The sequence below is a fragment of the Chamaea fasciata genome, unplaced genomic scaffold (genome assembly GCF_029207755.1).
Source record: "Chamaea fasciata isolate MVZ Bird 193981 ecotype frontalis unplaced genomic scaffold, bChaFas1.0.hap1 SCAF_3, whole genome shotgun sequence".
Lineage (NCBI taxonomy): Eukaryota > Metazoa > Chordata > Aves > Passeriformes > Sylviidae > Chamaea > Chamaea fasciata.
Window position 1 is genome coordinate 60,139,299 of NW_027094088.1, and position 27,831 is coordinate 60,167,129.

General features: G+C 37.7%; 1 protein-coding gene across 1 annotated transcript in view; it reads right to left on the reverse strand.

Moving 5' to 3' along the window:
- LAMA2 (laminin subunit alpha 2) overlaps window positions 1-27,831 on the reverse strand; it is a 338,729-nt gene that overhangs the window by 96,915 nt on the left and 213,983 nt on the right. Inside the window, exons 20-28 of the mRNA XM_066180303.1 lie at window positions 25,065-25,171; window positions 20,201-20,381; window positions 16,730-16,866; window positions 14,019-14,252; window positions 10,278-10,421; window positions 7,731-7,910; window positions 6,836-7,024; window positions 6,503-6,741; window positions 1,578-1,695 (exon numbers count right to left, since the gene is read on the reverse strand). Coding sequence (XP_066036400.1) covers window positions 1,578-1,695; window positions 6,503-6,741; window positions 6,836-7,024; window positions 7,731-7,910; window positions 10,278-10,421; window positions 14,019-14,252; window positions 16,730-16,866; window positions 20,201-20,381; window positions 25,065-25,171 — 1,529 coding nt within the window. The remainder of the gene's footprint in view (window positions 1-1,577; window positions 1,696-6,502; window positions 6,742-6,835; window positions 7,025-7,730; window positions 7,911-10,277; window positions 10,422-14,018; window positions 14,253-16,729; window positions 16,867-20,200; window positions 20,382-25,064; window positions 25,172-27,831) is intronic.

The window sequence follows — 27,831 nt, forward strand, 5'->3', positions numbered from 1 at the left end:
TTGATTGAAACATTCCTGAGATGAAATAAAACATAGACAAATGATAAAACAGACCATGTTTTTAATTGCTAGTTTGGAAGCTTTTCAGAAGCAGCCATTAGGAATATTCTTACCACTGCTTCTGCAACCTACAGCTAGATGTGGGGAAAAAAAAGGGGTGAGGGGATATAAATGTCACTTCTAGTAAAAAATGCTGTGTATATAGTCCTCACAATGCCATTATATGGATAAAGCATGGCACAGATACATGCACTCTGTTAACACCTGGCTAAAAAATGCTAGGGTGTCAGATTTTTTTTCCAGCTAAAATTAAATAAACCTTCACAGAACACACCATAACCTTCACTGAGCACACAAAAAATAAGCCAAGTTATGAATATGTGAAGATCACACAATTAAGATTGCAATTGAGACATTTATTGAGCCCCTGGTGGGTGTGAATTAAAAAAAAGTTCTAATTACATTATCATATATTTTTATTCAACAATTCAATTTGCTACAGTAATTTTAAAAAAGTCTGTACTTCTAAGCAAAAGTTGGAGTCCATTAATTTCTCATGTATTTACACAAGTTCAGGTGTATTCTCTTATTGAAATAGTGTGCAAAGAAAATTACTTCATTCACTTTCTTGCACACTTTTCCTATGAACTTACTGTTTCTGTTGACTTATTTGCTGCATAACGCAATCATGTATAACATCCAAAGGGATCAGAGTTCTCACAGATAACAAAGACTCTTTCCCCTCATTTACTTCAGTTTTTCTCCCATTGCTAGTTTGGAGGAAACCCTCACAAGATCCCACTTAAGATGCTTGAGGCATTTTCAGAATACTCAAGGTGCTGTTCCCTGCTACCTCCACCTAATAATTGCAACTAGTGAATTTAGAATTGCTTGTGCTGATTAAAAATGAAAACATGGCATTCTGCACACAGAAAGACTGACAGTCTCATCATCAAGTCCACGGACAGTCAGAAACATTAACTTCAATTCTGCAGTCAATGTATTATATCTTAAACAATTTCTCTGGTACCTTTAGTAATCCATTTTACAAAAGCATATAAAAGTCAGCTGATTCTCTAGAACACCTGGGTACTTTTGAAATATGCAAACTTCAGCATGAAATTGTAAGTAAAAAAATAAACATAAGGCATGTGTAAGGAGCACCTAGGTCACTTAGTTGACCAGCACTTCTCTCCTGGTGTTCAGTGAGTTAGTATTTCACCATTACAAGAGTAATACACCCTTATCTGTTCAAAAAGGCTTGATCTGTTAGCATCAGTCATGCAATTTAGTCTCAGTGACGTTGCCCCAGTAGAGCTCACTTTCCTGTATTCTAAGTATTTGAGTCACTGTCATGGTTTCAGTGGCATATTTGCCCACACTAATTAAAAAAAAAAAAAAAAGAAAAGCTGAAATTCCCTGTGAGAGAAATACCTGCATTAGAAAATAAGTAATTAAATTAAGGGAGAGTTGCTGCCAATTAAATGAATTCATACTCAATTACTATTTGCACCTTGCCAGTGAACGGACCAGAGAAGGTACAAAGACTTTCCCTGGGAGTTAGGTTAGTACTGTACCTCACAGGACAGACCAGAATAACCCAATGGGCAGTCACATTTCTCTATCAAGTAAGCCTGAGGAGACATCCCGGACACAGGGCCGCCTTCAGCAACTTCCAATGAGATCTCAGAAATCCTGGAAAAAAGGAGCAAACACCTCTAATGAGATTTGTCAAGCACCAACTCAAACCCAGTTTCTTCACAGTCAGCTGGCATGGGAGGAAACATTTGGTCTCATTTGGCTGTTTGTAGAATTCTTGATCTACAGCAGACAAACAACACTGGTTTTTGCATCTCCCAAGAAACTACAAAGTTAACACCCCCTCTGGTCTCATTTTCTAGCTCTAGGCAATAGAATTACTAACAAAATCTCCAGCTTGATGCTATCTCTTTCTGCAATCTGTTTTCAGCCAAACAAAAGGTAACATACAAAAAATTTGTATCTGATTCTTCCTTTGGAGGGATTCATTAAGAAATTGATGACTCTCAGGGGTATGGCAGTAAAATTGCCCTCTTAATGAGCTTTTAATGAGGCAGCTAAATAAAAAAGGAAATAAATATATAAAAAATAAAATCAAATCTATCCTCAGCAATTAAAGCAACCTAGCAAGCTCTAGAACAGACTTCAAAGACACTGGACATTTGCCCTTTGTGCACAAATTTTAAGATCAGTAGCCAGGTATAATTTTTTTTTTTTAATTTCTTTAGGATTATTTAGACATATAAACAAAAAATTTAAAGCAAGCATGAAATACTTGCATAGTTGCAGAAGCAACTGCTAATATCAGAAAGGGATATATTTCTAAAATTTTAACTTTCCAAACATTTGTTTAATTATATTAATAATAATAATATCCTTGCCTCCCAACCACTCCTTCTTTCCAGCATGAATATTGACCTGCTAAATAGGGTTGAGTACATCATGGACAAAGACAACAAATATAACATCTAATGAAATACACTTAATCCTAATGTATCAGAATGCTGTACTTTAGGCTTACTTCTTTATTTTGGGGATTTGTTAGTTTGCTCAAATGAATGTTATGGTCTGGAACATCTATTGCCTCAGACAAACAAAATGTGCAGAACAGTGTAAATTTTACAGCTTCAAATATAATGCTAACCTAAGATAAAATGTCAAAGATTGTCTGACTAACGGGCCGAATAAATGTCAATAATGTGGGTAGAGTCTATTCATTAAGTGTCTGAGCACAGTGCTAATGGAGAGGAGCTCACAGGGCTGCTCACTTCCTCCTCATGCTCACAGCCTGTTCAACTTCTCCCAGACCTTGATTCCTGAGGGACTGAGTGATGCTGTTCTGCTCACTGGCATATACGTACCAACGTCAAGATGAATAGAGGAAAAGCAAATGCCCACCACTGAACTAGATGAGAGTTTTGTGAGTGAGCTTACATGACGAGACCCACACGTCTTGATAACCTTGTGTCAATATAAAAATCCCCAAAGCAATCTAGTAACTTAGGCTCGGTGCTCTCTTCTTATTACCTGAAGAAAGGGGTCCAGTCAAGAAGGAAAACTGAACAAAAAAAAAAAAAAAAAGAAAAAAAAAAGAAAACAAACCAAAAAACCCCCAAAAACCCCCAAACCAACCAACCAAAACCCACAAACAAACAAACAAACAAAACCCAAGCACCCGAAACAAACAAACAAAGAAACAAAACCCCAGGCAAACAAAGCCAGGTCAAAACAGAAGACTGAAAATAAAGAGGGCAAAACCATTCAGATCTGATATGTCAATGTAAAGTTACATTAAAATCTCTGTACATTTAATGGGAAAAGAAAATGAAATCTGACTCTCCATCATCCCCAAAAGTGAGGGCACAGTTGAAAAAGCATTTGCTGTCCTAAAGCTGTATTTAGATAACAATACACTCTAGGGCCACAAAGCTACCTATTGTTTGTCTGAAAACGTTACTTAAGGAGGGTCAGGCTTGGCTGATTTTTGGAAACTCTCTATTAGGCAGCAGTCAAACAACTGCTACCTGATCACTGTTGGGAATATTGAAATAATTTGCAGTGAAATTGAAAGCATACTTCAATTCAAGAAATTTATTATCACAGCCCTGTTGCAAAACAAAATCTAATAAAGGCAATGTTTCCATTTAGAGTGTTGAATGTGAAAATGAGGGCAACAAAATGAACAATACAGGAGAAAAATGTTTGGGTTGGGATTCTGAGCAGAAACCTCTAAATCACTAATAATGCTGCAGCTTGGAAGCAGAAACAACATTAGCATTGCTACTAAACTGTTTAGCTAATAGAGTGCTAACACTAGAATGAAGCTATTTTTATGTTCCCAATTGCTGCTGCTACTTTGACTTTATTTTGAAGTGGTTTTCCTGTGGTTTATCATTTACCTGCAGCTTTTAAACTTTGCAATTGAAATTAAAGCACTATTAAAACCTAAAAAAGCCATAAAAATACTTCATATATATCGTTTCCTCCTCCCATCCACAGATTCTTTAGCTTTATAGATCTTTTTCTGCTATGCACAGTCAAGTGGAAAGAGAAGCTTTACTAGTTTAGAACAGGGCCCTTATTTGGAAAGCACACCACACTCTATTTAAACAAATGTTTTATTGTAAGTCACTTAATTCAAACATATGTTTAAATTTGAGTACAAATATTGTTCTTTAGAGAGTCTCAGCTTATTTTTAATAAAAGCCTTCAATTCTTGTGCAAGGTAATATTTCACTAACCTTTAAAAACATTTTTGGGGATTTATATTTTAGTCTTACACAAAACTTCAATTGAAATCATTCAAGGTGCTAACTTGAAAAAATAATAATGTATTCCTGCTATATTCTACCTAAAGTCTCAGATGCCATGTGATAAATGTTAACTTTGAAACTAGACAGATCATAAAAATCCATTGTAACATAACCTCCTCCAAAATCAAATACAGAATTATATGCAAGGTTATGACTTCAGATGGAGAGTTACCAGAAAGACCAGATGAACTGTTTGCTAAGCTCTGCTGTCATAAAATGTCACACTCTGAAATGCCATGCTGTAAAAATTTATTCTGGTTCTTTAAGTGACACCTTGGAAACCTGCCTTGGAACTGAAACGTCCTCCCCTGTTCTGACTGCCTCATTATTGGGTAGCCTTGATAAAATGGTGGTGCAGGGCAGGCCTGGCACAGCGACAGGAGTCACACACACCTCAGAACAAAACCAGCTTTGCTGTCATAACTTTCCTTTTGATGCTCTAGCTGAGAGAGCACCCAGTTTTTGCTTCCACAGCTAAACTAAGATCTGTACTGCTTAGAGGGAAGGGAGAAACATACATGAAACATGAATATGCTTCTCAAATTTTCCACATTGCATTGAGGTTACCTTCATAACTCTTTTCCTGGGAATTCCCTTGCTTGTAATACAATATCCTAAATGGAGTATGCCAAAAATAAATTAAACCAACGTTAAACACTTATGGCATCTGTTACTAATATTTAGCCTCTAGCCAGTGCAAGCTACAAGTATATAATTTCTGTCAATTATATACTTTAAACACAAACAGTAGCAGCAACATTGACTCTTCTCTGTCACACAGTGTTGTGAAATTGCACGGTATCTGCACCTACGATTCACCTTCAAACTCCAAAGGCAAGGCTCTTAAAGACGTATTTGTACCCTAGAAAACTAGAAATAATTTTAGCTTATCATTTCCATAAGAAAGATAGTATAAGAAATAAGAAAGAAGTATAAGAAATAAGAAGGAAGCACTTCTATTAGAAAGAAGCACAAAAAGGATTTGTGGAGACGTTTGCAGTTTATCTCTGATTATTCCCATCCTCTTGCCAATAAATTTTGATTGCAAAGGATATTGTGTATTAATTATTAAAAACTTTATGCAATAGTCTATGCAAGCTATTCTGGAACTCCTCTACCCCCTGCAGTTTCTCTTTCATGTCTAATGTGAATCTTTCCTGCTAAAGTTTAAGTTCATTTTTCTTTTTGATTTACCCACCATGGCAACAGAGAACTCATTCTTTCCTTTTTTTTCTGTAACAACTTTTTAAGCATCTTAAAGCAATTTCTAGTTTCTAAACATATCTAGTTCTTCATGTCTTCTCTCACACGTCATATTTTCTAACCTGCGATGATGGTCGCTGATACCCTCCGAGCACTTTAATAACTATTTTCTTGAATTCCATTAACCAGAACTTCAGACTTAGACTTTACTAGTGTTGGGTGGAAATAAAAGAAGTTTTTTTTTTTTTTCACTTTTCTATTTATACATGCAGATAGAGAATTAGCATTTCTCAACAGGAATATTGTTACTGAATCATGTTCACCTGGTGATACGTTGTAAACAACAGATTCCTCTTTGAAGAACAGAAAACAAAGCAGTTGTTCCTTGTTCAACTGACTGCTACTTTCAGTGTAAATCTTACAGCTGACCTTTAGATTGCAGAGATTTTTGTAGTGTTCCTGTCATGCTGTTGCCTGATGTCCACTTCAAATGCAGTGTTATCTTAATTTCTTTGCATAACTTATTCATTAGTAGATTGAATAGAAGATGTTGAATCTGACCCTAATATATTTAATTTCTCACTTGCAGAAGAAAATTCCTTCATGCACTAACATTTATATTTAATTACAGCATCATGTTTTCATAAAATAGACCTTTAATTAAAAAATAAACTAGGTTTGTTTCAGAATGTGTGTGCCTACATGTGTTTTCTCTTCTAGGATCCTGAAAATAGAGATTCCACTTGCCTAGTGTGATTGAAACCTAGTGCATAAAACTTCCCTCTTCTGTGTCTTCCGCTAAGCCAAATGCGAATTCCTCCTGCTCCTTCTTCTCAGCAATGGCTTATGGCTGGTGTCATGAATACAAATTCTATTGGGACTAGCTGGGAGGTCTTTTAGGTTATCTGACTACTGCACTATAAGAGATCACGGCATGAAAGAGTTACCTGCTCTGCCTCATGATATTGCCATGAGTTGCCTTGATAAGAATGTAATGAACATCATACAACACATTCATGAAGTCTTCCCGGGATACAGTTCTACTTGGTCTTGAGTCATCTCCATAATGTTTCCAGGTGAAATCTGCCCGAGACATTGTCCTGTTGAGACCTGGGTTACCATGATAATATTCCCAGGGTACAGGATTTCTGCCTCTGTGGTCATCACCATAATATTCCCATTCATGCTGAAAGACAGAAACACAAAGGACAGAGCATTAACAATATTCAAAAGAATCATGTGCTGAACTTTTGGGCTAAAAATGCAGATGGAAATGTTACCTCTGTCATCTCTATCTCATGCCTTGTCAGCTGGCCTATCAGGGGGGCAGCCATATGCCGGACAATAATTCTTGTATTTGTGGGAGGCCCACCTCTTACGATGACTTGTGGGTAGTAAGTAGTAAAACCTGTCTCTTCTCGTGCTTCAAAGTAGATGGCATATTTCAGTTTCCCTCCATAACTGGTCAGCTAGCAAAGCACAAAAAGAAATCTCATTTTCAGTCAGCTAAAAATAAATTCCAGGGAAGGAGCTAGATGTGCTCTGCATCTATGTGCAGCCTGATGAATGCATGTGTGGTAGAAAATACCAATATGTACTTGTGGAACTATCTAGGGACAAGGGCTGTGTTAAAAAACACACATCAACAATTTGTTATTATATTATACTAAAACCAGTAGGTTACCTATTTCATTATATATGCTTTGGTGTTCCACCAAACCAAGAAACATCAAAAGTGCAAAATAAATTGTCACAGAGGTACATAATGACATCCAAAAGGACAGTTCTTTCAATCATTTTCTCCCACGTAACCTACAAATATCAGGTATTTTTTCCTTAAAAATGAGAGAAACAAAAAATTTCGAGTGTTGTGCTAAATTTGTGCAGCTTAACTTTTCAAATAACATTTATATGAGAAAACTTATCTTGTGGAAAAATAGAACATAGATATTTACAGAGATTAACATGTAAAATATTGTTCATGTTACTTTATGAATTTCCATAGTAACAGAGCAAATAATTTTTAATAATGGAATAGCATTTACTTTCTTTGGAAATACCTTCCACTGTGTGAAGACATGCTTATTGGGAGGGAAAAAAGGCACTGTAAAATAGTAAGATAGGATTAAGAGAAAAAAAAAGACCCATATCAGTGTTCAGTGGTTTTAGGTTTACCTTTCGTCCCTCAAACTGCTCTGGAAGTCTCCAGTAAACAGGTTCTGACCGAAGATCCTGCATCACCTGTTCTATATTTGCTACTATTTCAGGAGGCTGGAATGCAACCCCTGAAACAGTGCTACGCTGAAGCTTTTCATCCACCAGTGGCAGAATCATTTGCTCTGGCTTCAAGGTCACCTATGCATATTTGAAAAAATAGAGAAGAAAATTAACTCTATTTTTCCCCATGAAGTGTTAGCCTTTAAATTCTAGCTCTTTAAAAAATTACTTCAAGGTAATTCCATTTCACATCATGAGCAATTTGTCACAAAGCAGTCTTGCTACTCCTTCAGGTATGAACAGTGCTAATAATGACTTTCCCCTTGAGCCTTTTGCACCTTGTCCTCATGTTAACAATAGCAGCACTGGTTAAAATACTTTAATCAGCAAGTGATCCCATGAATTTTATTGAAGTGATTTTCATAGTACTATTTTAGTTTCAGGTCTCTTTTGTTCAGATTGTGAGAAATGTTACCTTACAAAGAAGCAGAGTTCTCACCACCAGTTATACATCACCAGAGCTGTAAAACACAGTGCACAATCCCTTGATACTTCTATGCAATAGTCGAGCTAAATATTCTCCAGGCAATTTGCAGAGAGTGAAGCCTCAGTGAAGGTTTCTGTAACTCTAAATTCAGCTTTACTAAAAAAATGCAAGGATGCCACTTATATGCTTGTAATTTTCTTAGACTGGTTGACAAAGTCTCATTAGCATTATACTGAAATCATTATTTTGATCAAAAACTGTAGTAAGAGTCATAGTAATTCTGTGCCAATGGAAGTATCTCAGGGAATGTGTGAACAGATGCAAAGGGCTGGTATCAATATTGCTTTCTCCCAAAGAGCGAGGAAGACAAAGAAAAGAAATGCAGGTAACAATCATATCATCAACAAAGTGGTCACGAGATAGGAGTCAGGTAATGAGGAATCAATCAAACCCTGGACTGTACATTCAGTATCCTGATATTTCTATTTACAGCAGCATTTATGGACTGATCAGACATGGAAGCACTCCTAACATTGCCAACCCTTAGTGAGATTTACTGATTTTGTATCACAACTGTATTTTACTGTTTAATACTTTAGATACCAAGAAAAGGGTTAACATATCTGAATTTTAGATCATTCATCAGCCATGCCTTATTGTCATATAAAACAGATTTTGCTTATTTAAACAAGTCTAATGTCATTTGAAGCACCTGAGAGTATCCAAAATAGCCACTAGCAGCTGGCAGGACAGTCTTATTTTACAGCTCTGTATCAATTCTGAAATAGATGAGAGTACCAAATACTAGATGCAACATGGACATACACTTCTTTAATTATGAGCATAAATACAAAAGGAAATTAATCAAGAGAAACAAATAATCAGGGGGTTTAATTTTTTTCTGCTTTGCGCTGCCACAAAGGTGAAAGCACAATTATCTAGAACTGTTGCTGTTATGGAACTTGATTAAATTTTATAACTTGTCAGCCTTCTACAGCCTTTCATCTCCAGTCTAGCAGCATATGATGGGCAAAACTGAAATAATGAGAAAAACTGGGTCAGATCATAATGAATCACTTCATCCACTAGGAAGGGAAAGAGGTGCTATGGGATTGAACAGTGAAGGGGAGAATAAGTGCCATCCACATGATATTAAGCAAGAGAGATTAACTTAATTTCAGCCTAAAGTATCCTTATCTAACTGATGCTTGTACAGGACTAGTCTGGGGCTTTGGGTGATTTGAATTAGGCAGACGTTCCTTCTACAGCTGGCATTATTTTGAGCAGAGATGTGAGTGACCATACATGGGGACAGAACTAATCATTTTCTATTAGAAATCTCTCCTTCAGAATGTAACTGAGGAGCTGGCATGGCAGCAGTCTCAATGTGTGTTTCGTGCTTGTTGTACAGATAAACTGAGACATCCAGTCTGCCTTAGTTATCAGTCCAGCATAGATCTCAAGGGCCTCTTCCACAAACAGGTGTAGAGCTCTTTCATTGCTCTGATGGATTATACCTTTCCATGTTTGAATTTAAATATAGCTTCAATAAGCTCTTTTTTAAAAATAAAAGAAGAACCCACCAAAACAACAAAACCAACAAGGAAAATAAACATATTAACTGAACTATGGGAAATTTATGCTAGGACAACAAGCATCTGTGGCCCTTGAATACACCTGGGTAAACTGCGTATCACGTACCAGGGATTATGTTGCAACGCATTAGACTGCATAATTTCCCCACCTGACTAGCCTGCCCTTTCTTGGGGTTTAATAGCTTTGCTTTGGCTGGATTTCAGCTATCCTATCACTTATTTTCTTATCTACTTATTTCCTTTTAATGTCCTGACCCTGACTGTCTAATGGAACATACCACTCTCACCACTCCTCAAAGCATAAAGAGGAAAGTGATTGCTTAAATGTTTGGCCGTTTTCTAGCTACCTCTCAGTGCCTGACTAAAAGATGCCAGCAGGAAACAACATTATCGCATTACATGGCTCAGCAGTTTCCTACTCACCCACACACGGATCAGCCCCCTTGCCTCGCTGCACTGTGTAGTCAGGCCAAAGCAATAGCAACTGCTGCAGCCAAGTGGGTTTCTGGCAGAGAGACCAAATGTACCAGATTTGCACCTGTCACAGTGGACACCTTCCACATTAACCTGGAAGAGAGAGAGTATTTGTAAAAGGAAAAGGAAAAAAAAGACCACCAAGTTTTATTTCAAGGTAGTGATACAAAAAGCAAATCCTACTGTAATGATAATAACAGGGTGCAGCAAGAAATAATAATAAGCGTTAGGAAATATTCAAGGAACTCTCCAGCTTCTTATCACGTGTGTATGCAAACATATGTAATTAATGCAATTAAGGCATTTGCATTTGTATCCACTGAGTAGCTCTGAGCAATAGATGCTGGCTTCACACTGAAAGTTGTAAGCACAGAAAAATTAAATGGCACTTTGGGCATGACATGCTCAATAAGTGATTGATAAGATAAGAAAAATAAGTTGTTCTGAAATTGCCCATGCTAATCAAGCCTTCTGTTTAATAGGAATTAGAATTGACATGTTCAGATATTTAAGGTACAGCACTAAATGTTCTTGCTGAGAAACGTATTTTAATGGAAATTCTGTAGAGAAAAGCTTTCCTCTCTTCATGATTGTTTTCCACATCATTGAACAGTATTAACAAGGCTGAAATGTTTCACTGTTGTAATGTCAGTGCTTTTATTTTCATTTTTCAATTAGTTCAAATAAAAAGCTATTCCAGATAGGGCAGATACACAATAATTTATGCAGAGCCTTTTAAAACCATTTTCATACTGCAACCAAGGTATTAAAAAGAAAAAAAAAACCCAATATGAAAACACTGGTTGACTTTTTCTCCCCACACACCTTTTATTGCTCTCTTGAGACTAGTGTGAAGAAGCCAATGTAAAAAAAATTAAACTTTCCAAAGCTTATACAAGAAACCAGTATTATCCCTCAGGATTTACCAGTTTTAACCCTCATTTCCACATGTTCTATAAACAAATGTGCATACACTGTATTTAGCTTAGATTTTGCTGCTTTTGTCAGGGCTGACAATGAGCCTCCTGAGCCTTTGAGAGCTCATTTCTGCAGCTGTAGCAGGTTTAAATGGGAATGATTACCATTTTATAGAAATCTCATTTCTTCCATGTAGAACTGTTTCAAAAAAAGTTACACAAAAGATTAACCAACTCTAGATTTAAATTTAACCTTAGACTAAAATTCTGGGGGGAAAATGTTTACTTAATTCAGTATTATTTGTCCATTTTCTCCCATAAACGGTGATTTTTACTTGCTTTGAATATTGTTTCATGTCAATTGCACTTCCCTATCATTAATCATCAGCAAAATATATACTGTTCGTTTGCACTCAGAGAAACATAGAAGCAACTGTATTATTAGCCTTTAAAGAATCAACCAAGAAACACTTCTATTTCAAAATGCCATGAACTTTTTCTACCTCTTTCTACTGAATGCTTACAAGAGCTACAAGAAAAACAATGACCCAGAGAAATTGTGGAGTCTCCTTTTCTAGAGACAGCAGTCTGGACACAACCCTGAATCATGTGCTCAAGGGGACCCTACTTGACCAGGGGAGTTGGACTAGATGACCTCCAGTGATCTCTTCCAACCTGACCAATTCTGTGATTCTGTGACATGATGGACCTAATCCAGAAATGGGGCTCTGAGATGGTTAGAGGGGCTGCTGCTTATCATATATCAAGAGAAGCTGAAAGAATTGAGATACTTCCATTTCTGCCTTTCAGAGGCTGGCACAGGACAAATAGCAATGAGTTTTATTCAGACAGTCCATGTGGTCAACTCACTTCTGTTTTATTAGGGTGTCATCATCAAATGAAGCAGTACTTGTGAAATAGCACATGATGCTTCCTGTTCAAATATACCAGAAAAATCAGAGGGCGGTCAAGCAGTTTGCACAAAGAGATTGTGAAATCTCTCCCCACCCTTGGAAGTGCTGCCTCAGCAGTGTCTTTCAGACAAAGTGCTGGACTAGATGACCTCCATAGGTCACTTCCAACCTAATTTGTTCTACAGTTCTGAGTCTCGAAACTCAGAATTAAGTGACTGCTGCCCATTTAACAAAATAATTACCTGGAAATTCAATTATTTAAATTCATCCTTCCATATCTCTTTGTGTCAATACAGACCTAAAAAAGAAGAATGAATCTAAATCACAGAATCTCTAGGCATGACTTTTAAAAACCTCCCTCTAGAAGCACAACTATCACTAATACTAGGTCATGTTACCCATACCTCTTTCTAGCCAGTTCTTGAAAATCTCCTAGAATGGAAATTTCACATACTTCTGGATAATGTGTACCACTGCTTCATAACTTTGATTTTTTTCATTATGTCCAAAATCCCCAAGCTCCCATTTGCAGCTGTTGTCCCTTGTTACATCTTCTGCCATCATCAGAAAGGACTTGATTCCATCAACAACTCTGAAGGGGCTAATAGGTTGCCAATAATAGTGGCTAATTGGATTTCCTCTTAGCCTCTTTTTTTCAGACTAAGAGAAAGTCCAGCTCTCTCAGTACATCCCCACAAATCCTCTGCTGTGACACTCTTCTCTGGATCCCCTCCAATTTTTCAACAACACTTTTGAATGAAGTTCTAAAACTGGACACCATTTCCAAGTGCAGTCTCCCCAGCACCAACTACAGTAAGAGTAGAGCACTGAGAAGATAAAGCCTCTGCCCTGCTCACCATGCTCTTTGTGATGTCCTGCCTTGCAGCTGCACTGGCCACTGTGTTCACAGCATCCAGATCAGTGGGCAGTTTGCCTTATTTACCATGAGATTATACGATTGGTTTATATTGTGTTTTCCAGCAGGATTGCCACTCAGGCTTCTTCCACCCAAATTGGACTGATTCTTGAGGTCATTCCACTCCAATTAATGTTTTTCTATTTTCCCAGTCATCAGGCTTTTCAAGAACCCACTAGACAGTAATTCTACTGTTCAGCATGTCAACCTTGACCTCCTCCAAGTCAGCAGTATTTTCAAACATGCTGATCATGAATTCTGTCATCTGTGTTGCTGATGAAGGTATTGGCTCTGGGATACTCTGCTTGCTGGCTACCAACTGCATATCAAACCACCAATTACTGTCCTGTAAGCTCAGCAATCCAGCCAACTCTCAAACAACCTAAGTGTTTGGAATTGTTCTTCCAAGCACAATTCCAAATAAGAATGTTGCAGATGATGATGCCAAAAGTCTTTGCTTTAGTGATCCTGAATTGGATGCAGTCTACTCAGAACAAATACTATTGCAGTGAATTCTACTCATGAAATGATGAATATTGACTCCCTCTAAGTCAATGTACTTGGAATTAGCACTGTGGCATACTGTGATTATTGATGTGTTTGCTTTCATTGTGCCCAGAATCTGAGCAAGAATTGTATTATGGGGATGAACTGGCAACAGTTCTGTAAGAACAGAAATAAAAATTGGGGAAAAAAAGAGGATGATAAGGATCCTCCTAAGAGGATGCTATCCTGGTAAGTGTTGGTATGTGAAAACGCAACTGATAAGCACTTAAATCTTTCTTTATGTTGGACTCCTCCCACATCAGTTGGCAAATGCACTATAAAAACCAAGGAATTTATTCTGCATTTATTGTTTGAACAAGCAAGGACAAATGCCAATGAAATCTGAAATAAACTTCTCAGCAGTTATAAGAGCAGTTTACAACCTTCATTGTCCTACCTTGCAGCTGCATTGGCCAGAATGATCAATGCATAAGCACTTCCCCTCTGTATCACAGCTCTGTGGATCTGTCCCAGCCAGGAAGCACTGACAAGCGACACAATGTGGATAATTCCAGTAGCCCAACCTGCATTCAGTGCATTTGTCTCCAGAGAATTCAGGGCGGCAGAAGCAACAGCCTGTGTTTAAGTCACACTGAGAACTTAGGGCTCCAATGAGGCTGCACTCACAGGGCTGAAAAGGAGAGAAACAAGGCAATTGCAATTGGGCTTCTGAAAAAAGAAAAACAAACCAAAACCAAAACCCAACCAAAAAGCAATTCACCTCTTTTAAGTATGCATAAACAAAATACAGCAGTGGATTTCCACTGTCTAAAAATAACGCATTTAAATTATAAGGCCAGTAATTTATTTTAATTCAATATGGCTCAAAAATTTACACTAAATACATTTACAACACTGATGAGATTTTTTGGATACTACTTACCACTCATAAGTTAGGCATTGAAAATGAATAAACCCAAAAGGGTCAAGGACATTGGAATACTTTGTGGACAAAATTAACTCAGAAACTACAAGCTCTCTCTAAGAAGTATATTGTATGTAAATTCTGTGCAGGCATGTTCAGAACACTTTCCAAAAGTTGGAATTGCTCAGGAGCAATCGGTTCAGTAGTTCCAGAGGAATCTAGTTCAATGTCTATTACTCATCCATCAGACAGGTAGCTATTCTCTTTGTACAAACAAGACTCCTAGATGACAGTAATTTACACAGTAAGGGCTAGAGATTTACTCATGTGATATATTTGGAAGTAAACTTGGTCAGAGAATAAGACTTGCACAGGAAAGTGAGGATAGAAATAGGTGATTTTCCAGGGTGTCTAGATATTAAATACGAAAGTAGCAGGGAAAACTGCAGACTTCCAAAGAACAGAAGAATCCCTCAGTGCTATTACTGTGGTTGCGCTGCACAGTTAATACAGGACATTGGCTGTAATCACTGGTGTGACCAGAATATCATATGGAGAAGTTCAGCTTACAGAAAAAAACTCAGTGCCAGCAGTACAGGTTACCACAGTAACTGACATGGATAGGCTTGCTAAAATTACAGACACAAAGCTGAAAAAGAGAAGAAGAAAATGTGGATTCAGTCTCTAAGCAAAACTGTTTATTATATGACTACTTAGGGCACCTTTCCTCTGCTCTGAAAACACCCTTTATAAAGAAGGTGAATATATACAGGAAATATACAGTTGCAATCTCTACTGAATGTCAGAGAAACTATTTAACCACTGGTTAAATATTAGTCTGCAAGATGACTGTCTAACCTAAAAAAAAAAAAAAAAAAAAAAAAAAAAAAAAAAACCTGACATAAAGAACTTTATTCTACAAGATACATTTGAACACAAAGCCGAGAAAGCAAATTGTTCACCATTCTCTGAAATAGTTTGGTGTGCAGTATCAAAACCTAAAATACAATCAGATGCTGTGTTTGGTTTATGCAGTTTTCTACAACGCTCTCTATCCCAGACTTAACAACAGCCTCAGAAATCTTCAACAAAGTCTGCAAAGCGGAAGATTCACATCACACTTTGCAGAAATTAGCAGCAACATACTGAAAGAGATGTGGACTGATAGATCATCATTAATTTAGATGGTGTCATGGAACTGTCACACTAATGTGCTCACATAAAAGACAATCAGAGAATATATTCCAGAGCTCAAACGGAGGTCTTCAACCTTGTTAGGCTGGTTTTAGAAGCCAAGAGTCTCTATCACAGCAGCACTGCAGAGGTTTCACAGGAGTTTTTCACACATACAAAAAAGAGATCATTCTTGTCAATTCCTTCGCTACATGACTACCAGCCTTTTAAGAACAAGTATGAACGGTGTGTGACTATGTTCCAAAAAGATCCAGTTTTCTGGAGTAATTGTAGCAGTACTATTAAATCCCTTATCATCAATGAGCACAGCAGGGAGGAAGAATGCATTTTCACTTTGCACCCTGTCTACTGTCACCAGTTCTCAACCTTAACCAAATACTGCGCCCCTCAACTCAAGGTCATTAACAACAACTTTCATGGCCTCCTCAACATTCTATCATTGTTTTCCTATTTTTTCTCCCTTCTGTTCAGATATTTTAACTCTGTGTCAAATACTGGAATAAGAAGGATTTAAAGGCTAATGATAAGGTTTATTTCCCCTTTAAGAACACAGGAATAAACTGCAAATTACAACTCAAATGGATGTTTCTTTTCTTTACTCCTTGCTGTCTTTCATGCACAAATTGAAGCCTTTCTCAAGCAAACTTTGAGTATAAATTCCCAGTGGTGTTACCATTAGGACAAATGTAAATTTGTTCCCCAAAGGCACTGCTGATTACCTGTAAATATACATTTACATACATCGTTCACTACTGTGGTGATCTCCTCAGTCATGTTAAACACAGCTATAATAAAAAAAATCAGGCTCAAGCAGGACACTGACTCAGTGTCACAGCAGATTCAACAGGATATTTTGTGTTACAGGCTGCATACCTGGGACAGAGGATCCAGAGTGTAGCAACAGTAAGAGATTGCCAACATTTACACCACAGTCTCACCAAAACTCACAAAATGGAGACAAACCGCGATTTACAAGCTAAAAACAGTGTTCCAGCTATAAATTACTGTGAAAGAGGTAGAGAATATAGAGAAAATAGAAACCCACTCACCTTGCAGCCACTGACAATGTTATGGCCCCAGTGATTTGGTGCACATTTGTCACACGTCTCTCCAACAGTATTGGGAGGACAGATACAGCGTCCACTGATGGGATCACAGTTATTGCCAAAACGTGAACATTCACAAGCTTCATGGGAGACAGAAAAAAATAAAGCAGAGGAAAAATTATCCCTTTATGTGACACCTGGAGAGCAAACCCGAAGGGGGTTAGGGTCATTCTTTCACTGTACAGTGAACTCTCAGTTATCTGTGGACACGATGGGGAAGAAAAGGTAGGGAAAACCCCGAGAAACCAAAACCAGTAGCAGTGAAACACAGGTTAACTGTGGCTGAAGAAGCTGCAATGAGGACAGAATAGGAAAAATAAAGGCACCAACTGCAGAGAGTTCTGAGATGGTGCACTCTTGTGACATAACTGCAGGAGTCCTGCTATACAATTTCTGGGCCCATGCAGTCTCCTCTAAGAAGCCTCCTGAGGACCTCGGAACTGTCTGTGTAGGGAACTTGCAGTCTATTTAACCTCTTAAATTTGAGGTTATAATTTGAGGAATACCGTCTGAAATTTCTGCTGCTCTAAAGAGACTTTCCTTAAAAGGTAAAAAAGGTGTTTCTTTTTCCCTTTCTATTCCTTCTTTTTCAGCTTACATATCCTCTGCCTTGGGAGGACATCAACAAACTGATGTTTCCTCTCCATGAGAAACTGGTATTCTTTGCAGATTATACTAAATTAAAAATACTTCAGGTTTGGAATTGCTTCCAGAAGTGGTCTTTTCTCTTAAAGGAATATTAAGTGAACTACCCATTGGTGGCAAATACTGATTCAAGGTATGTAAGTGATAAGTAGTTTTGGGGCACAAGACACACAAGTGACTGAAAGAGCAGAACTGGTGTGTGGCTGTTTTCACACCCACCATCCACATAACCCATGGGGTCAGAGAAAAAGCATCATAAGCAAACTGACCGTCTGTGTGATAACATGTTCCTTGGGGTGTTTAACGAGCAATGTAACTTTGTTACTAAGGGCTTCATTTATGCTCATTGCCTTTACTGTGAAATACTTCAATGCAGATTGAAACTAGAAGACAAGGGATGTGCGAAGATAGAATTCCTATCTATAGTTCAAATTAGAAGTGGCCTTTATTTATCCCCACCAATGCCTTCAAGATAAGGTAATTGATGCAAAGAAGATAGCAAGTTTCGCCTCCATCATGCCAGGAACACATAGTGTTGCATGCTATTTAAAATATTTTCACACACTGTAGCTTGAAGTTTCAGAATGCATCTCACTGGGAGACTGAGGCTTTCAGATGTGACAGCTCATCTATGGGCTTCCAGGTCTTACACAAAATTGGCTAAAAAGGCATGGAGGGGAAGGAGATACTCAAATGGTTTTCCTATTTTTACTTTTATAATTCTTTTTCAAAATAAGAGGGGAAAAAATAGAACACAATCGTTGCAAGAAATAGTGAAATAGATTTTGTATCTTTGCTGCTAGAATGGCAACACTGACAATGCTTTCAGGGTTTTTAGGCTTTATGGATTTATACTGCACAAGGAGAAATCAAATTATATTCCTTTTGGATAAGTGTTAGATAAAAGAGGTCCAATATGTTACTTGATACTTAACTGTCACAATGGAATTAATTTTTATGTACTTTTCCTTCCAGCATGATTTCATATACTTCTATTAAATTCCTGATTTTCTTTGTGATTCATAATTTAATTCTTATTTTTTGTCATTTGAAGGAATACATTAGAAGCCTACTAAAAATAAGTGTGAAAAAACCAGCACTCTGAAAACAGAATTCCTCTCCAACTCTTTCATTAACTTTGGAACTTTCAAAATCCTGAATTTTCTCAACATCTACAGCTGCTTCTGTAGCTTTAAATGTTTGATGACCACAGGCTGATACATTTATATTAAATAAGTGTTACTTGGATTTAATCACTGTTTCTTAAACTCTGTCAGTTCAAAGTTTGCCAAGAGAGCAATTAAAATTTCAAAGTGCAACTTCACTAATAGCCCTCCCATTTTCCTTTCCCAACTGTAGTTATCAACATTTTGTTGTGTTTCACAATAGTGATGTGCTTTTAACCTGAGGAATGTTAGAATAAGATGCTAATCATAAACAATAGAATTTTTTGCCCTTCATTTAATTGCTAAAGGCTTTAGGACTGCAGTTATCATGTGCATTTTATTTCAAGCCATCTCATCAGTGAGCCTGGGAGCCAATCTCTCCTTTTTCCAAGGTGCCAATGTATCTGAACTTTTCAAACTCAAAAATGTTTTTGAACCCTTCATTCCTGCGGGAGACAGCACCATAGAGCAACATTTTCAAACATAATCTATAATCCAGCCTGTTTCAAGGTTCATCCACACTACAGGTAAAATTGAATTTTGCTGCACAAATGTGGGTCTCGAGGCCTCAATGCTCCTTCCATTAAAAAAAAGGAGTAAGAGAAGACAGAGAGCTAAGCTTGCTCCTTGTGCTACCATTTTGGAGAGGAAAGGAGGAAGAACAGATTACCAGACACTGTGATTTCTGCTTCTGGAAAGAACATGCTTTATACCTGAAGAATAATAACAGCATTCCGGCATCCCAGCAGTCAGTCACACTAGACAACTATCTATGTGTCCTGTGATCACATCTAAATAAGTCTCTGAGACTTGAAAAACACAGTTCTTTCAGGAAAGAAGGATATTTCCCTGTGAAAAAAACTATTGATTGGGTTCTTTTCCATATAGCAGCCTGCCCTACTTCAAGGACAGGGAGCATTCATTTCAGTCTTTGACCTAATTTCCAAAAAGACAAAGATAAAGGTAAAGAGGTGGCTGGATATATTTATGTCTAATGCTAGCATTTCAGCATCTAGAAAAGGGGACTTTTCATGTGTTTGTGCAAGGGATACAGCAGATAATTTTACTTAAAAATCTTCTTGCACACAAAAAGTACAAGTAAGCAACTAAATATTACTGTACAGGAAAGGATTGTGGTAATGAAAGAGGATCAACCATATAAGAACAATGAAAAGGTTTGGGATAAAACTAGAAGTAAAGGGAGTTTGTGTTTTTCTTGTTTTCCCATTACACCCCTACAAATGTATGTTATTTGGCAAAAATTTTAATCAAAGTTCTAGGATAATCTTAACTAAATTATAGGAATTTCATGGAATCTTTTTTGGCATTTACTACATGGAGTAAATGACACTCCTGTTTCTTCTAAATGTAGTAGATTAACCATAAACTACCCATAAAATAACAGAGATTGCTTTGGTCTTTCATTCTTGTCAATCATCACCCTTGTCAAGTGAATGATGTACAAGGCTGTCCATGAACCCCCTGTCAGGAAAATTTGCTAGGCAATCCAAAATCAGCCAAACTAGAATCTTAGGAATAAATAAATATATAAATAAATAAAAAAACAAATCAATCTGAGCTTGGGTGGAAAACATTTACATACGAGTACAGCCTCCTTCTTCAAAGTTATAAAACCCATGTGCACAGCGGTCACACTTCTTCCCTGTCACTCCAGGCTGGCAATAGCACTGTCCATCTCCATCGCAATCGAAGGACTTGGAACCGAAAGAGTTGCAGTTGCAGGGAACACATCCTCTGGAAGACTGTAAGCCAAATGTTCCAGGCTGCCATGGAGTAAGGGAGAGCAGTTAGCACATGGAATGATTACCAGGAGAAAAGAGGAAAAGCTGAGAGTGTAGAGAGACCAGGGTCGCTCCTTCCTCTTCTTTACTGAAATACTGCTTTCAGCATGTTAAATTGTAGTGGTAAAACCCTGGACCAAGGACACTAAATGTCCTACACTGCTGAGAAAGAATAAAGATTTCAGAATGTTACCTGATGCTATAATGAATGTTCTGCAATGTAAGATGTTTCTTATGAGGCTGTGTTTCCTGAAATACAATTCTCACTTGGAATGGAAGGTATGTCAGCACAAAACACATATCCCATCTCTGGTTTTAAGGCTATGTCAGGCAGAGTTTGTTGCTAAGAGAGTGAATCCAAATTCTTAGCTATGAATGGAGATCGATTCAACTAGAAAGCCTCTGAACTAGATTTTATCTCCTCTGAGTAAAGGCAATATCGGTATACAGTAACTTAAGGGCTATTCGTTAGAATGATATATATAGGAATAACTTTAGAAGAACAAAGAGATAGTGTATTTGTGTTCAATACAAAAAAACAATGGGGATTTTTTTAAGATAAAAACTCTGTCTTGGGATTAGGCCTCTGTTTCTCCTATTTTCTCCCTTTTCTTTCTTTTTTGCAGTGATCAATATAAAATTTCTACAGAACCAGATTAGATATTATCAACTATAGTAAAAAATTTCCTCCTTAACTTCACTAGTGGAGTGCAAGAAGTAAAGAAGGGAAGACACACACTCATTTGTATACTGTGATACAGAATTCTGCACAAAGTTTTCAACCAAAGACCTCATGAGTTTCATTGCACCAACCAACAGAGGCTCCTTGACAAACCAACCATACTTGGTATTCAAATGACAAACTCAGTCTTGAGCTAGAGTGCTTTAAATGGGAGCACTTCTCTACCTGTTTTTCAGGCATGATGATTTTCAGTGAATACTGAAATCCAAGTCATATTAGTAACTTCACTTGAAATTGATATTACAACATTAAAAATAAAATCTATCCAACCTTTGATAGAATCTATCCAAGTTTGATAGAAAAGCAGAATGTTAAAAATGAGATATTAAAAAGATCACTGCTAATGAGTATAAATGGAAGAAAGAGAAAAATATTTACTTTATAATGTGCTACTTTGTGATCCAGGCATGAGTGTCAGATATTTACCTATTAAAAATCAGTGATCTTCAAACCAATGGAGCTGTGCTTGTGCTGGCTTTGACCATGGGAGTGATTGTCTCTCTGTACTAGGCACTAGTGCCATGTCCCGTTCTGGACCACTTACAAGAAAAAAGGCACTGAAGTGCTGGAGTGTGTCCAGAGAAGGGAATGGAGCCGGTGAATGAAGGGTTTGGAGCACAAGTCCTATGAGGAGTGGCTGAGGGACCTGGGGGTGTTTAGCCTGGAGAAGAGGAGGCTCAGGGGGAAACTTTTCTCTCTACAACTCCTTGAAAGGAGGCTGTAGCCAGGTGAGATTCAGCCTCTGCTCCCAGGGAACCAGCAACAGGACAAGAGGACAAAGCCTCAGGTAGTGCCAGGGCATGCTCAGGTTGAACAAAAGGAACAATTTCTTCACTGAAAGGGTGGTCAGCCATTGGAGCAGGCTGTCCAGGGCGCTGGTGAAGTCATTGAAAGAATGACGGGACATGACACTTAGTACCATGATCTGGTTGACAAAGTGGTGATCAGTCAAAGGTTAAACTCAATAAACTTGGAAGTCCTTCTCAATCTTAATGGTTCTATGACTACTATTTATAGATTTGTTCCAGAGCAGAACCCCTAACTAACCTCTTGAATTGGTAAATTCACTGAAACTTCAGAAGCTTTCCATGGAAAGTCCTGAAATGTGACCTCTGAGGTTAATACAGAAGTTCCCCACTCACACAGAGAATCTGCTGATAGGTGTCAGAATACAGGACCACGGATGTATTCTGACCATGACATCCATGGTCAGAATTTGGCCTGAAAATCATACAAGCAAATGCTTGATTATACATGTAATAAAGAATTACACTGATTTTCATTTCCAAACTCTATATTGAAATGTTTTGCAAATTTCATACTTCTGCCTGACAAAACATGGCGTATCAGAGAGAAAGAGGTAGTCAAACTCATTTAATTAAACTCAAGGTTCAATAAAATACTTGACTATCTCGAAAGATTTCTTTTACACAGGAAGAAACACAGAAATGTGAATACACACAATCTCTGGACAGACATTCAGATTAATGTAGTGAAGTAACCAATGCACAGCATGCACCTCAGTTCTCAATATAAAGTTTGCTAGGATCTAAAAATTTCTGTTTATATAGGTAACAGTCAGGAAAAGTCTGGTGCCAGCACTCCACACTGTGTTAAGTTGGAGAACACCACCACCATGCTGGGTTGCACTCTGTGAGGAGGGTTGCACACAAAGACATTTTGGTCAGTCATGCAAACTTTAACCCCAAGTTAAAGTTCTCAGCTAAGTTTGCTTAAACACAGAAATCCTAAGAATCACATTTTCTAAACAAGAGATAAGATCCTAGATTACAATTAGGGAATACACTGAAATTTCTGAAAATGCCATTATTTATCAGTGTACTGTGTGGGCAACATAGTAACCTAATACATGTTTAATTGGAAAAAAACTCATTTCTCCGAGGAAATCTATCTGAACAAATACAGCATGGGTCCCAGAGTCTAGCTGAGGACGAAAAACACTACCAGGTATTTTACAAACGGGTGTGATAAGTATGAAGGTTTTGAGTTTCAGGGAGAACAAACAACATTCTTAAAATACTGCTTTGTTAGAAGCAGTTGTATCATAATTACGTAATTTTAGGAAATAAGTTGCCTTGTTGGTCTGTGATAAGGAACGAACACTCCTATCATTTTGGGCATTACATTCATATATAACTGGTACTGCACTGAGTTAAAAATGGCTCTGATAACTAGCCATATGCACTAATGATTTTAACACCAGTTATGTTCAATATTTTAAAATTAGATCTCAACTAAGATCAACCTCTGGGGCTGATCCTTCTTGCAACCTCCTTAAGCTATTGATTCTTGAATTGTTAGAAAAGGAAGTCTTATGCAGCAAAGTCTGAGAAAATCCCACCAATTCCATTGATTTATGTACATCTCCCATGCATTTTGTGCATACTGCTGTTGATGGTGCTGTTTTGGGACTTTGTCTGACATTTGGTTTCTCGCTGATATCACCACTTGCATGATGAAGCCCTTAGGACTGGGGAAGCATCCTAAAATGCTGCTTGTCTTCCGAACCTGTCTGTTTCTTGAGAATTCCTTATATTGCAACAAGGGTATTAAAAATTAAAAACCCAAGCAATCTGTGTGAGCTCCAAACACAAGCAAAGAGGAGACTTCAGCCCATGCAAAGCAGAGTTTCTCATTACCAGAGCGGCAGGCCGGTAAGCACCTCGTGGGCACCCACTGGCACTGCTGGGGCCCCACCTCCGGGGGGGTACTCGAATCTGCTGACTTCTTCCCATATTTTCTTGCAATTTAGGCACCTGTCTGCTGATTTCACAGTGTCTGCCCATGAATCCTGATTTGCAGATACATCTTCCCAACATATCACACTGCAGTGACACAGATCCTAAAGCACTGCAGCCACAGGGTACACAAAACAGCTTTTCTGGGGCCCAGAAGTAGTTGGGCTTTAAGAATGAAAAGTAAATACTGTTAGAAAGTGAAGATAAGGAAACTACACCACATAAAAGAGTACAGAAATAAAGACAGGAGTAAATACTGAAGTAAACAAAGATTAATTCCAATTAACCACCAGTGTTGTATTAATGAAATATTTGCTGGGTACCTTATGCAATCTGCAAATTCCACTGATACCAGCACTTTTTCTTTGACCAGACTCTTTAAATACTGTTGAAAATGGAGTGTGAGCCACTTCAGAAATTACATAATTTTAAAGGGTGAAAATGATCCTTTTGATTTCTGCAGAATTATTTATGTGCTTTAAGCTACACACAGGTGGAGGTGTTCTGAGGACATTGGCCTAACTCGTGAGTCCTCATGTTGAACTAGAGAAATGTGCAGCCAGCTACAGCATATTCCTTAGCTGCCTGAAGACAACTCTGTCAAAGTTTATGAAGCAATATTTCTCTGCAGTGATTTATGAGACAGGAAAACAATGTCAAGGCAAAAAACACTTTCACCAAAAAATAATACATTGTTTGGACAAAACAAGAAGAAACCCTAAGAAAAAAACATAAAGACAGAACATTCCAGCAGAACTAAACTAGCACCCTGCTTTTTTAAAAAAATAAACATCAAACTCTATCAGACATTTTGCAGCTTCCTTCATAGAGGGATTATCTCCCAAAGCAGCAATATTTTAAAATATTTTTTTATATCAAACATTCAAAATATAAAGTGTATATACTATGTATACAAATGTAGTTATAGATAGAGGCTTAAAATCCACTCATTGCATGTAAAAGCTGTCCTGTGTTTTGTTATAGAAAACAAATAGAAAACATTTAAAAAGTAACCATTTTACCTTTCTCTACATAAGAACAATCTATACATGTACTTTATGTGAAAAATATACAACAGAAAAAAGCCTATCCAGAACCAAATGGTATTTAGTTGCAGCAAGCAGTGAAGAAAACTGAAAGGAAATCCCATTTGTGACCACTCACTTTGCAGATGTCACAGCGGCGTCCAATGACGTTGGCTTTACACTGGCACTGGCCTGTCCGAGAGTCACAGATCTCCGAGAAGGAGCCATTCATGTGACAGTGACAGGCTGCAGAGGAAGAAGAAGAAGGAGATGTCAGTGTGTGCCCTGAAGCTAAATCTAATAGGCAAATGTTTACAGTGCAGCTTTTGCCACCCTGAGAAACGCCCAGTCTGGGTTAAGCAGGAAGGTGTCACTCCCATACACTGACATATTAAGCCGCCCATATTAATGCAGAATTTATCTCCAAATCATTGCAGACAGAATTTTTGCCCCAAGTTCATTAATAGCTTGCTTTAGGTGCTCCTCTCAGAGCAAAGCAGGACGTGGAGGGCAGATTAGTGTGTACATGCCCAGAAACTCGGAGTGGGTAGGGCAGTGCTGAGAGAAAAATACAAAAAGGATAGAGACCCTTACAAAGGGTGTGTACAGGATGTAGCTGCAGCCAGTGGGAGTGTTAATCCACCACGTGCTGGTTCTGCTGTCATGTTCATGTAGTCATCAGGAAACGTTGGCAGGCTGCAAACCCACTACAAGGTTGACGCTATACCGGGGCAGTAATGCTCTCATGCCCCAGCGTGCACTGAAAAACATACTGGGGATTATCTGCTACCACGACTCTCCAGGATTTCTGTCTCAGCAACAGCATCACAGTTCCCAGAGGAAATGTAACACAACTGACCAACCTAACTCATCTCAGTGCTCTCCTGAAGATTTAAAAAGGCAGTGAAAATGGTGTTTCTTGAGGAAAACAGCAGCAACACTTCTGGCTCTTAAATTCTTACGCTTTAGAAGTCAAATTTTGGGAAAGATGTCTATCATCCTTTATGTTCTTCAACGACAAGAACCTTTGTGTTCTTCAGTCCTTTCGGCATGCAGAGATTTGGAAAAAAACCCTTAGCATTTGCAATAGAGAACAAGGATGTGATTGCTGACACAGGGACTCTAACCATGCATAATTCCATCACCATGAACTGGTTCCTGCACATAATTTTTCCCCCCCTCATAGGGGAATGAATCTGCATCTCCATACCAATTCTACTCTCTAAACCTGGGCTCGAGTCCACATTTTGCCTTTCTGCAGTGCCCTATCTGTATGTGTTGCTTTTTTTTTTTTTTCCCCTCAACCTGACACCTTCATGTTAAGAAACACTTAAGAGTCCCAGCAGTGAACACATGGCAGCCACATACTTGCATGTCAGAAGGTGCTATGTGAGACAAGGCAGTTATATTTTTCCTATACAGAGATTATTACAACAGGGCCTTCCTCATTACTTCATTGGACTTGCTAATTTACAATTTCCAATTATAAATTGAAAGGATTGGTGTGGGGGTTTTCTCCCTGCTTTTGAGGCATTCTGCAGAAGTTGTTTCTTTTAATAAAGAACTTTCATTAAAACTTTATGACTTGCCATTCTGTTCATGGCATTGTTTCTCAAATGTTTGCAAAAATTCTGTATTAAGTAACAAAAATGTGCTGGTTCTGCTGCTCATACCAGTCATGTATTCAGAGATTTTGATCTTCTTCTGTTTTGCAATGTATTTTTAAAAAGTAAAAATTAAAAGACACTTCTGATTTAATTAAGATTGCTTATCTTTTCCTTTCAGCTTTCAACAAAAAACAAATCTATAATTTACCACTTTCATTCTGTATACAGCTGTTTTTACCCTGATATTCATGTTTTAAAACCTCTGACACCCCAAAAGGTACATAGTGATAAGTATCACACACATATATGTTTTGAATAAATATTTAATTACATTGGTCAGTGGGGAAAGAAGATGTTAAAGCTCAGATACAACAAACTACAATCCTCAATGCAAATTAAAAGTGTTTCACCAACCTTTTTATACAGACCTGAAAACCCAAGCTCAGTCTGATTTGAATTGTTTTGCTTATCAGGCATATGACAACACAAGAATCAAAAAGAAAACTTACACTGATTTTATAAACAGATGAGTTTGTCCTATTTATATTACAGCAAGCAGCACTCCATGGTGTCTTAACTCAGTCACAGATGACTGAGTGCAAAGCAGTGGTAAGAGAGAATTTGCAATATCTGGACTTTGATTGTTTTTCTTGGCTCTGGCAGTATGCACATAGAGAAGAAACATACAGTCAAGGCTATTCATCTAATAATCTGATACTCAATCTGATAAACTGCATTTATCTCACCTAGAGCCTGAGTGAGATTCATTTTCCCTTACTGGGAAAATTAGCTCTTGTCCAAACCTCCAAATGGTTGTTATAATACAATGCAGCCTGTTGGAGAAATCTGTCTTACTTTCTTCCCGAACGACACTGGTCAGGACCCTTCAGCCTCTCTAGATTTCTATAAATACTTACGAGCTTGTATTTATGATTACATGATCAATCTACACACTTATGCTCCTACAACAGTAGCAGCTATATCCAGGAACATAGGCAAAAGTTTATTTGCTTTAATTCATCTTGTGACACCAAGCTCTATTACCATCAGCTCAACCTCCAGGTATTTGCTTCAGCACACTGCATTGTTTCACTCCAAAAAACAACTTACTAGAATCAAATCAAATAAATCAGCTTAGGACATCTGCTTGTTGTTCTTAGATTTATGGTTTTGTATAGATATACCAAAAAATTCAGAGATGCTACGATGATATAAAGCTGTACTGTCATTTGAAATGGTTAATGCACACAACAGCACTGTACAGAGAAAGAGCAAGAAACATTTCAAACAATAATTTGA